At 40.4% G+C, this 20,040-nt stretch overlaps 1 protein-coding gene across 3 annotated transcripts in view; it reads left to right on the forward strand.

The window, feature by feature from the left end:
• L3MBTL4 (L3MBTL histone methyl-lysine binding protein 4) overlaps window positions 1-20,040 on the forward strand; it is a 446,682-nt gene that overhangs the window by 320,165 nt on the left and 106,477 nt on the right. For all 3 annotated transcript variants that reach the window (XM_045458489.1, XM_045458490.1, XM_045458491.1), the window contains exons 15-16: window positions 6,511-6,684; window positions 18,572-18,642. In XM_045458489.1, the coding sequence (XP_045314445.1) occupies window positions 6,511-6,684; window positions 18,572-18,642 (245 nt within the window). The remainder of the gene's footprint in view (window positions 1-6,510; window positions 6,685-18,571; window positions 18,643-20,040) is intronic.

The following is a 20,040-nucleotide window of genomic DNA, read 5'->3' on the forward strand; positions in this document are numbered from 1 at the left end:
TATTCCATAATTTCAGCAATCTGAACTGGAGTATGTATCATGTTTTTAGTGCCATTTGGCCAAAAAATCAGCATTTTCTTAAGAATAAAAAATGTCCAGTTAACATTCTTATACTATGTTTAGACTACCCACGTATTAAAGATTGAAAAGGAATGGCTTATTTTCAGAAAGTTAAATGACAGAACAAGCAGTATTCAGTCTACTGGGAAAGAGTGTGGGGTGGAGTGTGGTGGGCGGGCTGCTGGTCTTCTTACATGACCGGTAGGATGCCAGTCACCTGCCAGAGAATGGGGTCTTGTTGCCTCAGGGCCCAGGGCCAAATCACAGGGCGGGCGGCATTTATTTATCTAGTTCCTTCCCATTTCCTCACTGACCCCCTTTTTCTGCTAAGTCTCCGTGACCTCTCTCATGATCTGGCAGAGGGAGCCATTCAGTATTTCCCTGCTGCCTTTTGTTTCGGAGAGGCAGACCCCTCACACCACCTCTTCCATGAATGCTTCCAAATAGGATTCCTCCTCCCACTCCAACAAGTATTCTTTGTCTTTCGAAGATAGATGAAAATACTTCGAATCTAATATCCCAGGTGAGATATAATTCTTCTGGGTTGCTTATCTGGGTCATAGAAGGAAAAGCATATAGTTGGCTTGTAAAAGAAAAATCGAGGCTAAAATATAGAACACAGTAGGCCTCATCGAGGGGGTAGGTTAGTTACGTTAGAAAAGAACTCTTTAAAGTCTCACTCTGTTTCTAATTCGTGGGCTAGATGAGGGCGTAGTGCTAGTGCAGAACTCCTCCTGGGAGCTACTGTCTATTTCTGGCAAGTTCACTTTTCAAGATTAGGAGAAAGGTTGTCAACGACTTGACATTCTTCCTGAAATACTGCTGACCTCTGTGTTGTTGTTGTTTATTTATTTTTGGAAGTACAGCACTGAAGGGGCCATTTCATCTTTGCTGTCTTGCTGAAATTTGTAATGCTTCCCAACATTTTAATGTCATGTCACAGAGAGAAAATGGTCGCCAGTACTTGGGAACAAGAGGGGATTTCGAGCCTGGAGGAGACTTCTCCAGGCTGGGAGGACTGGCCTGGGACTCTGGCCAGTGCAGCTATACATTGGTTGGGAAGCTACCATTAGAAAAGTTGTGACAACTCAGTTATAACCTTCTGGCCAAAACTGCCCACTACTTGGAATGTGACAGAACATGGCCCATTGTTTTCAGCAGACCAGGGTAGTCAAAGAGAAGCAGAAACCAAATTTGCAGCTTAGGTATGAGAAAATGAACAGAGTGTTGATACAAGATGATAACATAGTAGAATGAGCAAAACTGGAGTCCGAGAGGTTGGGCAGTCAGGAGTCATCCTCTAGACTCAGAATTGGGACCAGATGGGGAATCCATGATGAACGTAGGGATCCAATTAGAGGGCAAAGCACAGTAATAGAGAATAATTGAGGGTGACAAGCACACAGAAGACCAGCCAGGTAGTATCTGGGAAGTGGATCCTCGCTCTGGGGTTGGAACTGGGAGGCAGAAATCCTATCCTGCGAAGGGGCCAAGAAGAAAGTAGGAACATAGAGCTTCTGTCCCAGTAGGGCCCCCGAATTCTAGCTGTAGCAGCAGACCAGGCATTTAGGAACAAGGACCAAGGCATATGCCTCATTGGTAGACTCAGAGCCCACGAGGCTGCCCAGAGTCCTGAACGACGGCATGAGCGCTGGTATCAGCCGTGGGCACCGTTCAGGTTTGGACCTTTGAATCCTAGAATGGATGACTGCGTTTCGCAAATTACCTTCGGCCTCGGATCAGGATTGGTCCTGGGAATATGGGGAAACTGCACCAACCTGTGAGCGAAAAGGAGGACAATCCAAAGGCTGAGGGTCCTCCTGGGCCCGACACAAAACGCAGCGATTCAGCCTCAGCTGCCAGGCGCTGCTGCGTCCGGCCTTGCCCCGTTGTGACTCGAAGACAGAGCAACAGTCAGGAGTGCTCCTCAAAGGAGTACAGGCCAGTTTTCTAAAGAAAAAAAACATGTATACCAGTAAAATTTACTTTTACTTTCCCGTTCATCCTCCGATGTTAACGTTATACTAAAAGATTAGGAAAAGCAAAAGTAGTATTTCTAATTGCCATCGTTTTTATGTTTCTTGCTGTTTATGAAGAGGACTACTAGGATCTCCATTTTTGATCTGTTAGAAAATCCCTTTTAAAACTTGTCTGCAGCTGGCTGGCACCTTTCTCCTTATTTAGCGTTTACCCTCCGTTCATATGCCTTGCTGTCGGTGAGCTTGGGACTGACATGTTTTTTAATCAATTATGCGGTCGAACCGTATGAAATTTGGATATTTGACTGTCTTTGTGTTTTAGAAACTGCACTTTCCTATGGGCCAACCTGGTAGTACCTGCTGTCTCTTGCTTCTTTTCCTGCAAACAGCAAACATGCCCTTAATTAAGGAGGGACCCAGAACCAGGCTGCTCAGTCAGAGGAACCGCGTCTTCCACACAATGCTGCTGCTCAGTGCTTCCCCTCAGCCTGCAGTTTTTACACTTCCTATCTTGGCCAGAATGAGCTGAAATTTGAATGCACTGCTTTCCTGTCAGTCAGAAGCTGACATCTTACCTGGACCAACAGAGCTTTAAGCCATAAGAATTTCAGCTTAGGTCAACAATTTTCTAAAGAGACTGTGTCCTCAGAACCTCCTTTCCCCAATATTTACCTAGCTCATAAGTAAGTTTTAGGGGCACCTGGTGGCTTAGTTGGTTAAGCGCCTGACTTTGGCTCAGGTCACGACCTCACAGCTCATGAGTTCGAGCCCCGCATTGGGCTCTGTGCTGACAGCTCAGAGCCTGGAGCCTGCTTCAGATTCTGTGTCCCCCTCTCTCTCTGCCCCTCCCCAGCTTGCATTCTGTCTCTCTCTCACAAAAATAAATAAATATTTAAAAAAGTAAGTTTTAAATAGTTTTATCACACCTAGAACAACCAATTCAGTGGGTTTTTTTCCTATAGGTATAGATTTATGTGGAATCATGCATGCTGTTACACACACATACACACACATGCACATGCACGTGAGTAAGGTTCTGCATTTTCAGAAAAGCAGGCCAAAGTTTGGGATGCCCTCTCTTTAACATAAGTATTTCTCTGCAGAGAACACAAGTAAGCACAGGGGCGCCTGGGTGACTCAGTCGGTTAATCATCCGACTTCAGCTCAGGTCATGATCTCACAGTCCGTGAGTTCGAGGCCTGCGTTGGGCTCTGTGCTGCCAGCTCAGAGCCTGGAGCCTGCTTCAGATTCCGTGTCTCCCTCTCCCTCTGCCCCTCCCCTGCTCATGCTCTGTCTCTCTCTGTCTCAAAGATAAATAAAAACATTAAAAATAATTTTAAAAAAACAAGTAAGCACAGCGTTGCAATCCAGAAACTTGTTCCCAGCACAACGCAGGTTAAAAAGGGTGCAGACAACTGTATCTGAGAGCCCCTCATCCCTTGCTTCTTTTGTGCTTTCGTCTCCCTTCGTTATCTGCCTTCAAGTTCTTCACCAAAATATGCAACATATGTTCCTGTCATTTGATATATTCTTTTGCACTTCACACTTCGTTCTGATCTGTGTGCTCTGGAGACGTGTTCTCACAGGGCTTGCCTCGTGGAATCGGGAGGCGCTCCATTCTCGTGACGCTCGGTGCGTTCCATTCCGTTTTGCATCCCTCATTACTGCAGAGACAGAGAGGAGCTAGGATGGAATTGGGAAGTAATAAGCAGGTGATTAGATGACTAGAGGGACTGATTTCTGAGTGAAGGTTGAGGGAAACAAAATTTCTCTAAATGGAAGCACGTGCCGAGCAAGAAGGTCTGTGGCTGCCGTCTACAGTGCTGGACAAACTGGACAAATAAGCCTTGGGAAGAGAGTGTTAGTGCCACGCAGCACATGTTGGGGTGAGGATGTGGAATTAGGAAAACTCACGCCTGTAACGAATCATTTAAAAGTCTCAAATTGAAGGGCACCTTGATGGCTCAGTCGGTTGAGCGCCTGACTCTTGGTTTGGGCTCAGGTCATGATCCCAGGGTTGTGGGTTTGAACCCTGCGTTGGGCTCTGCACTTACCATGGAGCCTGCTTAAGATTCTCTCTCTCTTCCTCCCTCTGCCCCTTTTCCCCACTTGTGCTCTCTGTCTCTCTCTCTCTAAAAAAAAAAAAAGTCTTAAATTGTGTATGGGTTCGATGGATAGCAAAGCTTCAGAGTAATAGTATCTTAATGAAAACTCAGTTGTACTTGAAATAAACACTTCCCGGTTTCCCTTAGGATAGCCTCAACTTTTTTCTGCAGGAAGTTCTTTCAAAACTCCCCATTAGATCTCATATGCTGTAGGTTAAACAAATTAACTCCTGCTGCGTTGTTATTAGAAACAGTACTTACTCACATCTTCGGTCCTCACATGGGACTCCGGCACACGCTGACATATTTCCCCCAGACATGAGACGCAGCAAACAATACTGCTCTACCCTGTAGATACCTGCCTTGGTTTCTCCTTGCACAAGAATTATACCACAGTGCTCTCAAGTTTCTTCCTTTTTTTTTTAATGTTTTATTTTTATTTTTGAGAGAGAGCACAAGCAGGGGAGGGGCATAGAGAGAGGCCGGCAGAGGATCTGAAGTGGGCTATGGGCTCTGTGCTGACAGCAGCAAGCCCTGTGCAGGATGCAGGGCTCGAACTCTTGAAACGTGGGATCATGACCTGAGCTGAAGTTGGACTGAGCCACCCAGGTGCCCCTCATGTTTCTTCTTTTGATGATGTTAAGAACCTTGTCCCCCTTCTGCCCATTTTATTGGTGCTAATAATTAAGTCAACAATTTTGAGGCTTTTTAAGAAAGTGCCAGTCAACTCAGGGAAAGTTGTTTACCCTGTGTGCGACTGTTTTCTTACCTGTAAAATAAATATGTCAATACCACCTTTGGGTATTTAGTAATAAATATTAGAAATAATCTATGTAAAAAACTTGAATTTTAATGGACCTATAGTACACACTCATCAGAGGTACCTTTTTTGGTCTTATTATAAATTGTATTTATTAGTATACATCTTCACTAGATTTATAGCAGATGTTCAGTTAATGGATTATTGAATCAATAACTAAACAATCCAATAAATCAATGCCAAGTATTACACATTACGGAACATGAATGTAAAGGGGACCCTCCTGTCTGCAGCAAAGGCTGATGATCATCCCTGCTGCCAGTTTAGATTCACTCTGGCTTGTTTGGTCAGGCTGGTGTCATCCTAACCACGCCATCCCAAAGTCCAGAAGATCAATTGTAGATATAGGTTGGTACTAAAGGCTTTCTGGGGTTAGATTGTTTGTACGTTCTCCTTGGAAAACTCAACCCTATTTTAAAATAGAGGAAAAACTGCATTGGTCCCTGATTTTATCATGCCATTAAAATAGCAAAAGAAAACGTTCATGTTTCCATAATAAAAGAATTTATTATGCATCATATATTGGCAAATATACGGTAAATTGGAAGTAAACTCATAAAAAAGACCCAACTGCTTAGATATTGGTGCATTTGACTATGTGCTTCCCTACATGGAGAGGATGATAGCACTGGGATAATAGTAGCCACTATCCTGTAATGGGGTGTGTACATGTGTGTCAGTGTGAGATTTCTCATGGTCCCAACAACCCTTAGGGTTGGATCTGATTTTCCCATTTAACTGGAGAGAAACTGAGGCTTGAGCATGAAGTACCTTCCCCAGGGTTGTGCACAGGTGACCTCCTGTCACACCTGTGCTTTCCCTGACAGTGGCTCTCTGAGTCCTCAGCAGTGGCAGAGCTTTGGGGCTTCTTTAGAGACAGGGATGTGGGCAGAGAAATTTAACAGAGACTACTGATCAGCCTGTAGAAAGAACCAGATCCTGTGTCCTGGCAGATCCTTGCTAGTTAGGCTCCAAACAACATTTCAGATTCAGGATCCAGCCTTCACTGTGGTCTCTCCATTTTCATTTGAGGTGTCTCTTCACATTCAAGCACGGCACTTCCTAGCAGGTTTCGGAAGGATTAAGCAGAAATACAGTATTTCTGGATACATGAATGTTAAGAAATAAGAACAGAATATTCTCTGATACTGGTAAATAGTTACCCATAGTATTTTGTGATGCACGTGGTCAAATCAGGGCATAAATATAAGAAAATAAAAACTTTCAATCAGGTGTTTATATGACATTTTAATCACTCTACCAGAAGCACATTATTATGTTAGTCTTAGATTTTTAAGTTTCCAAAATTGTAAAACTGTATGTGCTAATGACTCTACCTATGATACTCTGCGGACCAGTGTCTGTGATCTGGCACCTGAGATTTCCTCAAAGGGCGATCTGAAAAGAAACATTAGGGTGTATTCAGTGAGAGGAGAATGTCTGTATTCAGGTCTTAAAGTTTGGGTGTAAGTCTGTTCCCTTGACAGTGGATTCCTGATGTATCACTATAAACTGACGACTGTGCTCTCACTTTTATACAAACCAGTGCTTTTGGCTGCCCGTATTCCGACATGAACTTGAAAAAGGAGGCAACTCTTCATGACCGTCTGCGAGAACAGACACAGGCAAATTTGGAATCTGACTCTTCACATTCAAGATCAAAGAACCTCTGTAGTTTGAACTTCAACGGAAAACACGAGAAGGTGAACAGTCAGCCCAGGTAAGGAACTTTTTGAAAATGTAAATCAGAAAGTAAAGCATGCAGAATAAGAGCAAATATTTTAACTGTACTAGTTCCTCATGTTTCTCTGAAGTGGTTATGTTCGGTTTTGGGTATGATTATGTTCACTGGCTCCTAGAATTCATCTAAGGCTTGATGTTCATTTAAAACACATTTTTTATTTCTTCACTCACAAAAATTTGAACTTACCCCTTTCTAAATACACATGTGAGGGATAAGAAAGCACATCTCATCTATAAAATTCCATAAGAGTCCCCTTTATCTTGAACTTCTTTACCCGTTGGTATGGTGTCAGAGCCATGGCCGCGTATTTGCAGTCCCACCAGGACTGCGTCTCCTACCTGGGATCTGTCTTGTCATCGTTAATCCAGATGCACCTCACGCAGGGTTTCTTCTCACTCGGAACAGTTTCCATTTTGACTCCTTGATCATTCTCTATCCTTTTGTTCTTAAGTGTGAACTTCTGTTTTAAGTAAGCATCAATTTTTGATTTTCATTTACATGCTATCATTTTCTAAGGGGCTGCAAACACAACCTTATTTGGTATGTTTTAACCTAAATGTGTTAATAATCTAACAATTTTTTTTTAAAAAAAAGAGCTCCCTTTCTCCAAGTCAGGAATTGTAAACAGAAAAATCCGACACTCAGTAAGTAATGGGAGATCAGACAGGTGGAGCCAAGAAACGCCTGTCAGAGAAGTGAGAAGTGGGTGTTTTTCAGACTCTGCTTCAGACAGAAAGCACTCCCCTTCAAGCCCTTGAAAGACAGTAGACCCTCCTTCCTTGAGGTTTGAAGGAGCGGCTACTTGAGGGGCTGCTGTTTCTCTGAAACCTCCAGAGCTTTGCTCTTTTCATTCAGCACGTGAGAAAGGAAGAGGTGCGTGCCTTTCATCATGCGGGAGCTGCGTTTCCACTGCAACAACTTTCTGCCCATTTATGCCATGGGTCCCAGAAAGGCTGCTCCTTCACTCCCAAGGGAAGACCCATCCGTTCGGAGAGTTTGGTGCAAAGTGTGGGTTTTGTTCTTTTTCAGGCAAATGTTGGTATAGGGTATTTGGGTGACCTTTCATTCTTGTCCAATAGCTGATTTTGGTTTTACTCTCTCTGCACACCACCGTGCAGATTAGCTCTCCTTTAATGTACAATTTCTTTCCTATGCATACTCATGCCTCTCTATTTTTGTAGCTGTATCTTGCATTTTTGTTATTTGTTATACACCCACTTCTCTTGTTGAAACTTCACAGGGTCTAGTTGTTCTTTACTGCTTTTTCCCACCCACACTGTTTACAACTGTAAGTGGTTTGAAAGCTCAAGCATCCTTTCTATTTCCTAGTTGAAGGAGAATTTTTTCCCTTCCTTTTCTTAAAACTGTTTTCCAAGGAATGGTGTTTATTTATCCCACCCAGAATTATAGAGACCAGTACATCCGTTTGCTCGTACTCTTTTTGTTCTGTTATCTTTTTTTTTTCCAAATAAAAACTCAGTTTCTCTTGTAAACATTTTAGACATTCATCCTCCATGTCAAGAGTTGGAGAGACAAAACAGATCTTTGAAATGCTTTAAAAAAGCTGTTAGAACTGCCCCATTCTTTAAGGCTAACTAAGCCTTTCTTTTTTAGCAAACACGGACATATGGCCTCCCCTATCTTGAACTCCTCGTAGGAACTTACTCTTTTCAATATATTATTATATGCTTTACCATTTTGAAGAGGATTTGCGCTGAAATACATCAGATAAGCGTAATTACTACAGTAGAAAGAAGTAGAGAATGCCAGTTGATAACCAAGCAGAAAAATCACACATGATCCTATCCTGTCGAATCCTATTCACGGATGCCAAGCACTGTAGAAGTAGCTGGAAGAGGGGAGGGGAGTCGTGCACATCTTGAATTCTTAAGCCTTCTTTTATTTTCCAGTCTCAAGACCAGTGCCCACATTGCACTCCAACCCCTGTACCCACCCCCCTTTTTTTAACCAGCCATCATGACAATATTTGTATGGTACTGGCCCTAATGCCCACTTTGATTCTACACCCATCGCTGTGACATCCTGTTCATTGTCTAGAATTCCAGGCTGGGGGGAAAAAAAACAGATCAAGGAAATCATCAAGGAATCATATGTAGGCCAATTATGAGCAGAAAAAAACTATATTTTAACTCTCCTCACAGTTTACTCGTAGTAGTTTCCTGAAGCTGACTTTTCCATAACCGAAATCTTTGCTCTTAAAACCACAAGATGTCAAATACAAGTGGAGGAGAATATTCAAATTCCATCTCTTTTCTTCTACATGTTGAGGAGAATGATTTTTACTTGGCTCATGTCCCAGATAGACGTGGGGGTTAAATTACTGAAAATTAGAGTTACAGTTTCCACACGCCTCCCATCCACCCATCCATCCACCTATCTATCCATCCATCCATCATTGAGCTCAGGACAGGCCTTTTGTAATTTCTTATACCAGCAACACTTGTCACCTTAGAATCTCCAGACTGCTGACAATTCAAGTGCAAAATGTAAAATTAACTCTCAACATTCTTCCAGAATCAATTAGATACTGCCCAGCAATTTAGGGAATTTTGTCTTTTCCCTAACTCCTTATCAGTTTTGTGATTACTTTTTAAAAGTATGTTTGTTTTCATATTAATCTTGGTAGAGGCAGTTATGATTAGTCAATCATCTAATTATGTTCACAGTTTCTGAATAGAGGGTCAAGTTTTAAAGTTGAGTGGATTACATGCTACCAGTGGTTTACAACATGCACGTTCATAGCAGTAATATTACATGTTAATACAACTTTAAAGAGACAGATTCCCAATGGGTCACCATTACTAAAAAACCATATATTCTTTTTTCCTTGTGTTAATAGGGTCAGTCATATTACATTCATGGTGCATTAAGTACAGGCAAATGACATTATACTTGAGTTTCTGTCATTTAAGTATGGACTCTTGGGAAGAGAGAATAGTTTTAATTTGTTTGACAGTTTTATAGTCTGCACGTACATTACCTTTGGAACTTCCCATAGTCTTGTGATTTAGGCAAAGCAGATATTATGGTCATTATAATATTGCCATTTACAGTTGAGGAATTAGAGATCTTTAAAAGTAACTGATCTGGGACCCAAACATAGGTGTTCTCATTTGATCCAGCATATTCCTGTTTCAGTAAACTAAGAATAGTGACGCCAGAAGTATTAGTAATAATAACAACCAATATTCATGTCACATGCTTACTTTGGGCCACAAAGCACTGTGCTAAACAGTGTATATACATCATTGTGTTAATTTCATTTTATCCTCACAACAACCTTATGTGTGATAAGTATTCTTATTCTGAGTTTATAACGCAAGACACCTGCAGGGTCAGAGAGGTTAAGCAGAGCGTGCAGGACCACACAGACAATTAGTAGGAAAGTTAGGATTTGGGTCTAGAATTGCCTGACTCCAAATCTTGGACATGTTTCAACTATGTTAGACTACAAAGGAATGTTGGTTTAATGTTTTGAAGGGCCTGGCTGAATTTATGTATGGACTACTTTCTACCGTATCTAGGATCCTAAGTTTCATCTTGTGATGTATTTATTTCTTGTTTTGTGAAAATAGAACTATTGGAGGGGAGGACTCTTACTATGTTTCCCCAAAACCATTTACTCTCACTTACACTACATGTAATACAAAATTTTCCATCTTGAACACATTTCATTGTAATAGACTGAAGGCCTCACTCTGCAGCAAGGGAATTAAATTATACTCATTAAAACAGTGTCATCATAAAGAAATTATTTTGAAATGCAACTGCTCTCTCCCCCCCATATTATCTTTTAACTGGCTTCCCTAGGCCCGAATGGGGCATTTTTTCCAGGCATTTCCCACCCACGTGAGTATTCTTTAATAACTTTTTCTTTTGCCTCCCCAAAGCGGTGCTTAATATATCCTAATTCATGCAATTGGTAGAACCACCATTGTTAATATCCAGTCATATTCATGTTCACTCATTGCTATTAAGAAAATCTAAGAAAATGCCTAATAAATCTCATTTTATTTGTCCTAGTGCCTTCCATATTATAAATTTTGTACACTTCCCTAAGGCCTATAGTGATAATACAAATGGCTGTGGAAAGCTATGGTAATCAGAGAGAATGGAACGTAGTGGAATAGTTCCTTAATGTTTCTTATAATAAATTGTTCTGCCACAAGCAACTAGTTTATTTCCACTACTCTCATTAGCTGCACCATAAATACTTTCTGTGGGGTCCGTTCTCAGAATTAAAACAGTGTTAGTTGGTTGCTTCTGGTATTAACCTTCCAGGTTATTACAAGGGTTTTCCTTAATCCATCAGTGTCTTCTCTCACGACTTCCCACATAAATTCCCTGCTGTGGGAGATAAAGTCAACTCAGTGTCCCACTCCCTCCCCGTCATCATCCACAATATTGCTTTAATTACTGGGCTGGTGGTGCCTTTGTTCTCATTCTTCCTACCTTGTCTACTTCCGCCTATATCTTCTCCCTTCACAAAGGCTCATTTTTTGTCTTAAAGCATTCTATAGCAGTTCCAGCCCATATGAGCTTCTTGAGGTTAGAGATCACATTGTACACATTTCTGTATTTCTGACAACTAGTACAATGCCTGACACTCAGTAGGCGCTCAACAAATACAATAGATTTGGAGCAGCCACTCTGTGTCAGACACTTGCTAGGCCCAGGGATATGGACCTAATAAGAAATAGTCCCGCTCCTTGTTCTTAGCCCTGCTTTGTGCTTTGCTCCATATCACACTTCAGTAGCTTGTGTGTGTGCCTTTTTAATGCTTACTTTTTACGCATGCCTTATTTTCTCGAAAGGACTGGAGGCTGCTAAAGAGGAAGAACCAGTTTTCATTATGCTTTTGTTGCTTCCTCATTCCAGTCACATTATAGGTTCTTAGTAAATCTAAGTTGGTGGGTTCAGGTATATACCTTACTTTGCCTCTTAGAGTCTCCATTTCTTCACCTGTAAAATGAATATAATATGTGAAGCTTAGATCTTGCATCTAGGTGTATAGATGTAGGTAGATATAGATGTTATGACTGGGCCTGGCATGTAGTAGAGACTATTTAAATAATAGTTCCATATCTTTTCCAATTTTTATAAAAATCATTGATTTTAAAGTCTTGCAACTGGACCAGTCCTAGTTGTGTATATGCAGCACATGTTTGCACCAAAAATGGAAATTTAGAACTTTATTTATTTAGTCTGAGCTACTCCTTGGCATCCAGAACTCAATTAATTACACCCCTTAATCAGGTGAACAGTGATCAACCATCAAGACAACCAGGATCCTGTTGGCCCTCTAGAGGTTGTGGCGAGACAGGAAAGGCACCTCCACCCGGACAGGCTCCCTCCCTGTGCACACCTCCAGGTGCACTCTGAGGGACATCTAGCTAAGTATGACAATCCTGGGGCTGTGTAATGGGAAGGGACTCAAATATTGCCTGCTCCTGCTTCTTGAGCATGGAAGGATATCAGAGCCAAAGAATTGAGTTTCCTTATTGACAATGTCATGAATGGCAACTTTGAGCTCTCTCCCAGTCATTGCTCTGCTCACTATTCCATACCACCTTCTCCACAAGAATTGGTATCCTGACTGTAAACATGTCCTGAAATCAAACATATTCATTCATTCATTCATTCATTCATTCATTCATTCATTATTTTCCATTTAACAAATACTTAGAAAAGTACTCTTCTGAAATCTAATGCAAAACAGACTAAAATCCTTGTCCTCAGTAAGCTTTCACTTGGTGATAAGAAAATCACACAAGCTAGTGAAGTGGCAGGACAAGGATTTGAACTCAGGCAGGAGGACTCGGCAGCAGGCATGTTGATTCACTCGTTGCATCGACATTTGTTCATTCAGCAAATACGTGTGGAGCTTCTCCGCTGGCTGAGTGGTGTGTCAGGTGCTAAGGACATGGGGGTGAACAAAACTGTCCCGTCCCTGCAGGTAGAGCAGATGGAGGAGGAAAGACAAAAGTAAACCGTAAATGAGGAGAAAATCACAGGCTATGATTAAGTGCCACAGAAGAAGTAACAAACGAGTGAATGGGCAACACTCAAAGTGTCTCTAGGATTACCTGTCTTAACGTCCTAGAGACCGAAAGCAGATCCGTGCCATTAGGAAAAACAAGGCGGGGGGGATAGTTCTGTGGAATAGTTTGCAAATTGAAAATGAAGTGAATCATGTCAAGATCAGCTCAACGGTGTGGACAGAAACAGTGCTGGGGTGAAAGGACTTGGCCCTCGTTGGATCCCCCTTGCCTAGCTTCCTTTGGCACTTACGTTATAGTCTCGTGTTTTGTAAACAGATTGACACTTCTGCTGATATGTTACAAAATACCAAATGTATGCCTTAAAAAGATCTTTAAAACTATTTCTCTGAGCTGGTTCTCACAAGGCATTTTATAATTTATTGTGGATCTCTGGATTTCTGGAATCCTGCCTTGGCCCAGGCTCTTAGTAATTAAATGCTGCAGAACGGCGTGTGCTAATAAAAAGTCCACGGTTCCTTGCATAAAGGAATACTGCTGTTCCTGCACACCAGAAAAACAAGACTTTGTTGCCCAAGCACCAGCAGGCATTTTTTCTGATCTACATACTTCATTTGGCTTTAAAATAATTATTTTCCACTCATTGTAAATAGTAAAGTTGGGACACTTGACATGAATTTTTCTCATAACTAAAACAAGGCTTATGTATTATAAGAAAAGTAGAAAATATAGATAAGTAAAAATAAAATAATAAAAATTAAAAAATTAATAATACTCAGACCTTTCCTTGTCAGATAGCATAACTTATAGACTTATAAAAATATGACAAAATTCCCACTACAGTAATTCAGGTAATATAGAAGTTTTTTAAAAAAATTTCTCACTCCCCACTTCTCAACTCTGATGGGTGTCCTGAGGCTCCTTGTGTGAAGAGTCATGTTCTCTTTTACACTTTTTCTGTGTTTATATATATATGGATATTCAGGTATTCAGATATGAATAAAAGATACTCACTCTTTTAAAAAACAGTACAGTAATTTTGTGTTAATGTTTCTTTTGAGGTTGGCTTGTATCACTCTGGGTAGATTAGGGTATAATCATGTTGGGGAAACATGACTGCATTCTTGACATGAACACATAAGGGAAGTTTTAAAGGACCCTGACATTAAATATAATAAATAAATAAAGCTTTAGCTTTTATAAAATACACACGTATTTTTATCCCAAGTTTATAATGGTGGTCTGAATAAGGCACCTGTAAATAAGTCAGCATTTATGGCCAGAAGAAAAATAACCTGGTCTTAGACTTTTATTTTTATATGGAAAAGTTGTAAAGACTTAAGCAACTAAGTCTGCCTACAAAGGAAAACAAATTTGCCCTATCCTTTATGCACTGCCACGTAAAACCATTGTTTGTTGGCTCAGAGAAAGTTTGACAATAAAAGATACTAGCTTACAACATGCTTTATTTACTTAACAATGTGTCATGGAAAATTTGCCATATTAAGTGGATTCAGTGCATTGTTTTTAATAACGATCGTATTCCATAGTGTGGACGTACCGTAGTTCATTCACCTATTGACAGGTATTCAGGTTGTTTCCAGTATTTCCCTCTGTAAATAGTGCTGCAGTAAACATTTTCATATGTAGATCATTTATTGATGCTAATAATGCAGTAGTTTTAAAAGTTGAATTGCATTTTACTTATAAACTAAACATACTGTATGGACCCTTTCTTAGGTTTATAGAGTCTTACAGAGTCCTTGATTTATTTTGCTTTACTATAACTAAATTCACATATACAAACATATACATACATGTGTACACACACGTAAACATAAGAATATGTATGTAGAAAGCCTTTGCAGTCCTCATAATGTGTCCCCAGCCTGCACATCTCACCTCATCACACACCACAGCCACTATGATTTCTTCCCCTGCCTGCTTTCCACATGCCAGTGTCTTTGCGGTGTCTCTCTCGACGCTTCCCTTAGTAAAACTTGGTTGAGCCCTCTGCAAACTCATCTCCTGAAAGCTTTTTCTGATCTCACTGACATTTTAAGCAGGAAATCCCCTCCCATTTTGTGGTCCCAAAGCAATTTCTTCCTCTCTTCGTGTAGCCCTTTCCTCAGTCTGCTTTGTGTGGAAATTGGCACTGCTCACATCTGTATCCTTCGGTAGATTATGAGTCTCTTGGTGGCAGACCCCATTTCGGATGAATGCAACACCTGCATTTAGGAAAAGCTCAAAGAAATATTTGTTGGCCTTGGGCAATTTGTCTAAAAAATAAAAAGCAGTCAGAGCTCAATATTTGCCTTTCAAGCCCTACTCTAAGTTGTAACTACTGCAGTTATTAAGGCCATTTTGAGAAAAGTAGTAATGTAAATCCATCACATGTTATATGTATATTTTTGGCTTTAGGAACCTTTTCCTTTACTGCTAGAACAGGAGTCAGCAAACTTTTTCTCTAAAGGGCCAAGTAGTAAATATGTTAGGCTCTGGGGGCCTTAAGATCTCTGTTACAGTTTCTCAGCTTGACCACTGTTGTGTGAAAGCAGCAGTGGGCAGTAAGTAGCAAATGAGCAGGGCTGTATTCTACTAAAATTTCATTCACAGAAACAATGGGCAGGATTTGACTCCTGGACTGTCTTTTGCAACTCCTGTTCTGGAAGGCATCTAACTACATTTAGACGACTAACCTGACTTAAATCCAAATTCTGATTTTTCCACTTTGGCTCTTCTGTTTACTGTGTGACTTTGGGCCAACTAGTAAGCCTCTCTGTGTTTTTCAACACATGTGATTAATATTACCTACCTTCATGTTAGGCATCTAGTTCAGGGCTTAGCATTTACTGAACCCAGAAACAGTAGCCACTAACTTGCCTTATCAAATGTAGCCGAAGCATAGAAAGAGGGTCAGAGAGTATGTGGTCCCTTTTTCCAAATGGACATAGCAGAATCCTAAGGACAAGGCAAATGGAAAACCAGTGGGTAGCAGAGCCTTTCAGATAGCAGGGGCAGGTCTCACCAACAGAAACAGGAATCCTCCTAGTCATGTGCCCTCCTCTCTAGAGTGCATAGGGATACACGGACAGACAGGTAGCCTGGCATTTACTGCTCCAACAGCAGTATCACTAACAAAAGATTTTGAAGATTGCTTGGAGCACCTGGAACTATGAAGGCTGTATAAAAGGTATAGGCTAGGCTTCAAGCAGAATTATCGGTGAAATAGTAATACCTGGGGGTTTTAATCGTGCTACCTTTTTAGCTAAAATACAAACAATTATTCTTTGGCATATCACTGGCCTAATCATCTGCAAACGTTTCTACTGTCTGTATGCAGTAGATTCTTTTAAGATTCAGCCCTTCAATTGCTTTTCCCTCTACCGTCAAGGTGAAGTCCAGACACTTGAGAACAGTGTGCAGGGCTCTCCACAACTTGGCTTTAGCTTGTTCTTTTAGTTCTTTGTGCTCCTTGCACAGGGCAGGTGCTTTAGCCAAATAGGTTGATTAGTTTCTTCGTGTCCTGCCAACACCCTCCCTCCCATTTTGCTTATGCTCGGTCTACGGCAGTTTCTGCTTTTCTTCCACCCTAATTTTCTAGAATTTTACAAGGCTGTTGGTCATGCACATCTCCCTTCTGTCAGGACCCGACCCAGCTGCATTCTCCGCAGAACTCCCCACTAGCCTAGTGCCAGGCCATCTCTCCCTCCAGCTGCCAGGAGCATGATTGACACTCCCTTTCTTCTGCTTTGTCTGTGACATCTCCTTGATGCCTTCTGTAAATGCTCAGCAAACATTGGACAGTGATGTACAGAGTACAAATCCAACCTGGATATGGAGTCTACAGACTTGTGTTTGTGTTCTGGCTTCACCATTGACTCACTGTGTGCCCAAGATGGGCAAGTAGCTTAAGATCTCTGAGCCTTGGACCCTTTATTTATACCAGGAGTCCTATCCCCACCTTACAAAGTTTGCACGAATGACGTGAGGGTGAACAAAGTGAAGAGTGGAGGAGTCCTTAGAAGGCATCTATCTCCCTCAGGAAATGTTACTGAGCCTGAACCGATTACAGGGTTTCGCTTGGTGTTATCTCCCCAGTGATGTAATAATTTTGAAAGTGAGACTGTACTGAAATATATTGGTGATAAATGGCAGTGCCTGGAATTTTTTTTAAACTACTCAGTAAATTTATTTGATTTATTTTTAAGTTGCTTTTTAAAATCCCCATCAAAATTATATAAGGCATACCAGCCTCTGTTTTTCAAAATTTTTAAGTTAGAATCAAGATCTTCATCAGTATCTATTGTAGAGGGATGCTTTAAGATGGCTTGAAAATCAGCTCAGTTTCATCAAATTTGTCAAGTTTGGGGGAATATACCCAAACAAATATTTGCCAAAATATATAAACAGAGCTAAAATTATTCTTTTTTTCCATCTTACTCTTTGCAAAATGACTGCACCATGCTATTTAGTGCACATGTTGTGCCCCTGGCATTCCGCATTGACCAGCTTTCTCCACCAGATGCTCGCTGCTTCAATTTAAGCCCTCTTTCTATTGTTAATATTCTTTCTTACAAGGATGTAAATAAATCCTGATGATCTGTATATATCCAGAATGTAATGAAAATTAAGCATATTGAATTAATGAAAATATTCCTCACATTTTTATGCATGTCTGTGCTGCCTAAAAGTTTGTAGACTATTTTGTAATATATCGTTTCACTCATTGTTCAGAACCAACACCTTGAGGCAAGCCCAGTCTCCATTTTGCACATTGGGAAGCTGAGACCGGTAGATTTAAAAATGAGCTCTGGCTCACAAACCTCGAGCCTGGACCCAGATTTTCTACTCTGAGGGTACCAGACCTCCTTTTAAGGTCCAAAGATGGGATTTCAAAAGAAATGCTTTCTCAGTTTCTTGATTTTTTGATTTAAAAAAGGTCTTAGTGGTAAAAAGGATAATCTAAGTGATATGTGGCTAAAATTACCTAGAGTTATGTAGAAGTTGCTTAGGTTTCTGTGTAAGGTTTTGGGAACTGAATCAGTGTCCTCACGTAAAACAGAAATTGAAGAAATACTCAGGAGCTTATCAGTGAGGATAAAATGAGAGAGCTGCTATACAGGTAATAGGAAAATACATTTGCAAAGCAAGCTATTATAATTTTCATTAAAATCATAAATATATGCAGATAAATTAATCAACTATCTCAGGGTCTCTCTACTTAAAGTTAATTTACTAGGTAATTAGCAATGCTGGAAAAAGTTTCATTTTAGAAACTTCCATGTTCATTATAAGCCATGAGCTTCAAGTTTTAATAAAGTTGTATGATGGAAAAGTTACAAAATTAGTCCTTACTGCATACCAGAGCATTTTAAAAGTTAATTAATTCACTGACATTCAACTGCGTAAATTACTTTATACAGTTGTTTTAGTACAATGTCTATAATCTTCTGATCAAAATAAGAGCTAAAATCATAAGTAGCAATTATTATTTACCCACCTATTAGCACGCCGTCCCCTACCATCCCTGCTAGCTCCTCCTCAGAGTCTGAAGAGATTATTCTCCAGAGAGTTTTGGAAACTTATTACTGTAACAGAATGAATGGGGGTTGGAGAGGGGAGAGCTTTCAAGTCACAGGCTTCAAAGTTGGTTTCCGACTGAAAGTATATTTTTAAAATCTTATATGGAAGAAGAATTCTAACAAGGTTGTGTGCAGCAAGATACCTGCTAATTCACTATTGTTTACTCGGTGGTTTCTATTTAAATTTGTGCTGCTGTCATGATTTATTCCTACCTCACAGGATAATGAATCTAGATTTTATTTCTGTTCTCTGCCCAGACTTGTACAGCAGGCAAAGTGTTTGAAAATCAAAGGAAAAGAAGATATTGACTTGGATAATCTCTTCAGAGGTAAAAACGAAAATACTAGCAAAAACACAGACTATGCTTTTTTGTGTGAAATATGTCTTATTTGTTTGCTGGGTTGGTTTTATCACTCCAGTAGAGAACAGTGGAACGAACTTGAAGAGGGGAGGAAGATTTGTGTTCTAGTCCCAACCCTTCGGACAAGTAGGTTCCATTACTTCTGCAGCCTGACCTTGATTCCCTCATTTTTAAAGTGAAAGGGCTAGACTGTGATTTCTGTGGTCCTCACTCCTGATGGGACAAATCAGAACCTATCAAAGTAAAGGTCTCTGTGGTGGAGTCACTCGCCATCTGCAAGAGGGCATGGGGGAGGGAAATCAGGAGTATCTCATGGCATTTGAATGTGTTGGGGGACTGGGAAATGTACCTCCTATTTAAGACAGGCAAGAAGGTTATTGGGGGAAAAGTTTAACCATTAAAAGCTGAAGGATTATTAGAGTGTAGGAAAAAGAACTGCCTGTCTTCATTTAATTCTCTTTCTTTCTGATTAAGGTTTGCTCTAGACAGAGTTTCACCTATAATTTTGAGGTTCTATTGTAGTAAGCTAAGGAATGAGTTTCCCCTTAGTTATGTTAATTTAGTGCAATAGTTTTTATCTCATCAGATGAAAACATTGGTAATTTGTAATCAGCGTCCTTATGTCTTCAGCCATAGTAGTTCTTCTGTATGTTTGTATCTCCCAGAACACGTTAGGAAATCTGTTCCTCTTCCAGAGGAAAAGAAAATTAGTGAGTTTTCTGCTGACTTGGCCAAAAGTGGAACAGATTAGCACAATTTGGTAGCACTGCGCTCATCTCCACTACAGTTAGCCATTAGACTTTTCTTAAGAGAAAAAAAAAGCTGTACTTGGCAGCCATTGAACAAAAGAGTTATGACATCTGTGAGCAAAGCTAACCTATTCACTTCAGGCAGGGACCACACTCAGCTGTGGTTGGAATAATGACTCTTGATTTCATCTCAGCCGAAGAGGGAGGAAGAATCTTTTCCTCAGAAAATGAGGGCAGTTGAGTTACTTTGGTTTCTTTTTGCATCCACACATTTCTCCCTAACCAGAGAATTTCTGTGTAATATAATCAGGTCTGAGCATTTAGAAACTGCTCCATACAAATGTTCTAATCCACTTTACCATGCCTCCATTCTGTAAACAACATGTGTTTTGGAACCATATAAAGAGCTCTAAAAAAGTGTCAGTGTTTTAATTCATATTTTGACACTTTTGAAAATATCTCCACAGAGTAATTATGTATATGTTCCTGTTAAAACAGATACACAGGCAATTTTGTAATTCACATAGTAAAAGTAGTAATGAGGATCATCCTTATAAAAATAGAAAATATCACTAGCAAAATGCATTTGCATAATGTGAAGGATGAAATCTCTTCT

The sequence above is a fragment of the Leopardus geoffroyi genome, chromosome D3, assembly GCF_018350155.1.
Source record: "Leopardus geoffroyi isolate Oge1 chromosome D3, O.geoffroyi_Oge1_pat1.0, whole genome shotgun sequence".
NCBI classification, from domain to species: Eukaryota; Metazoa; Chordata; class Mammalia; order Carnivora; family Felidae; genus Leopardus; species Leopardus geoffroyi.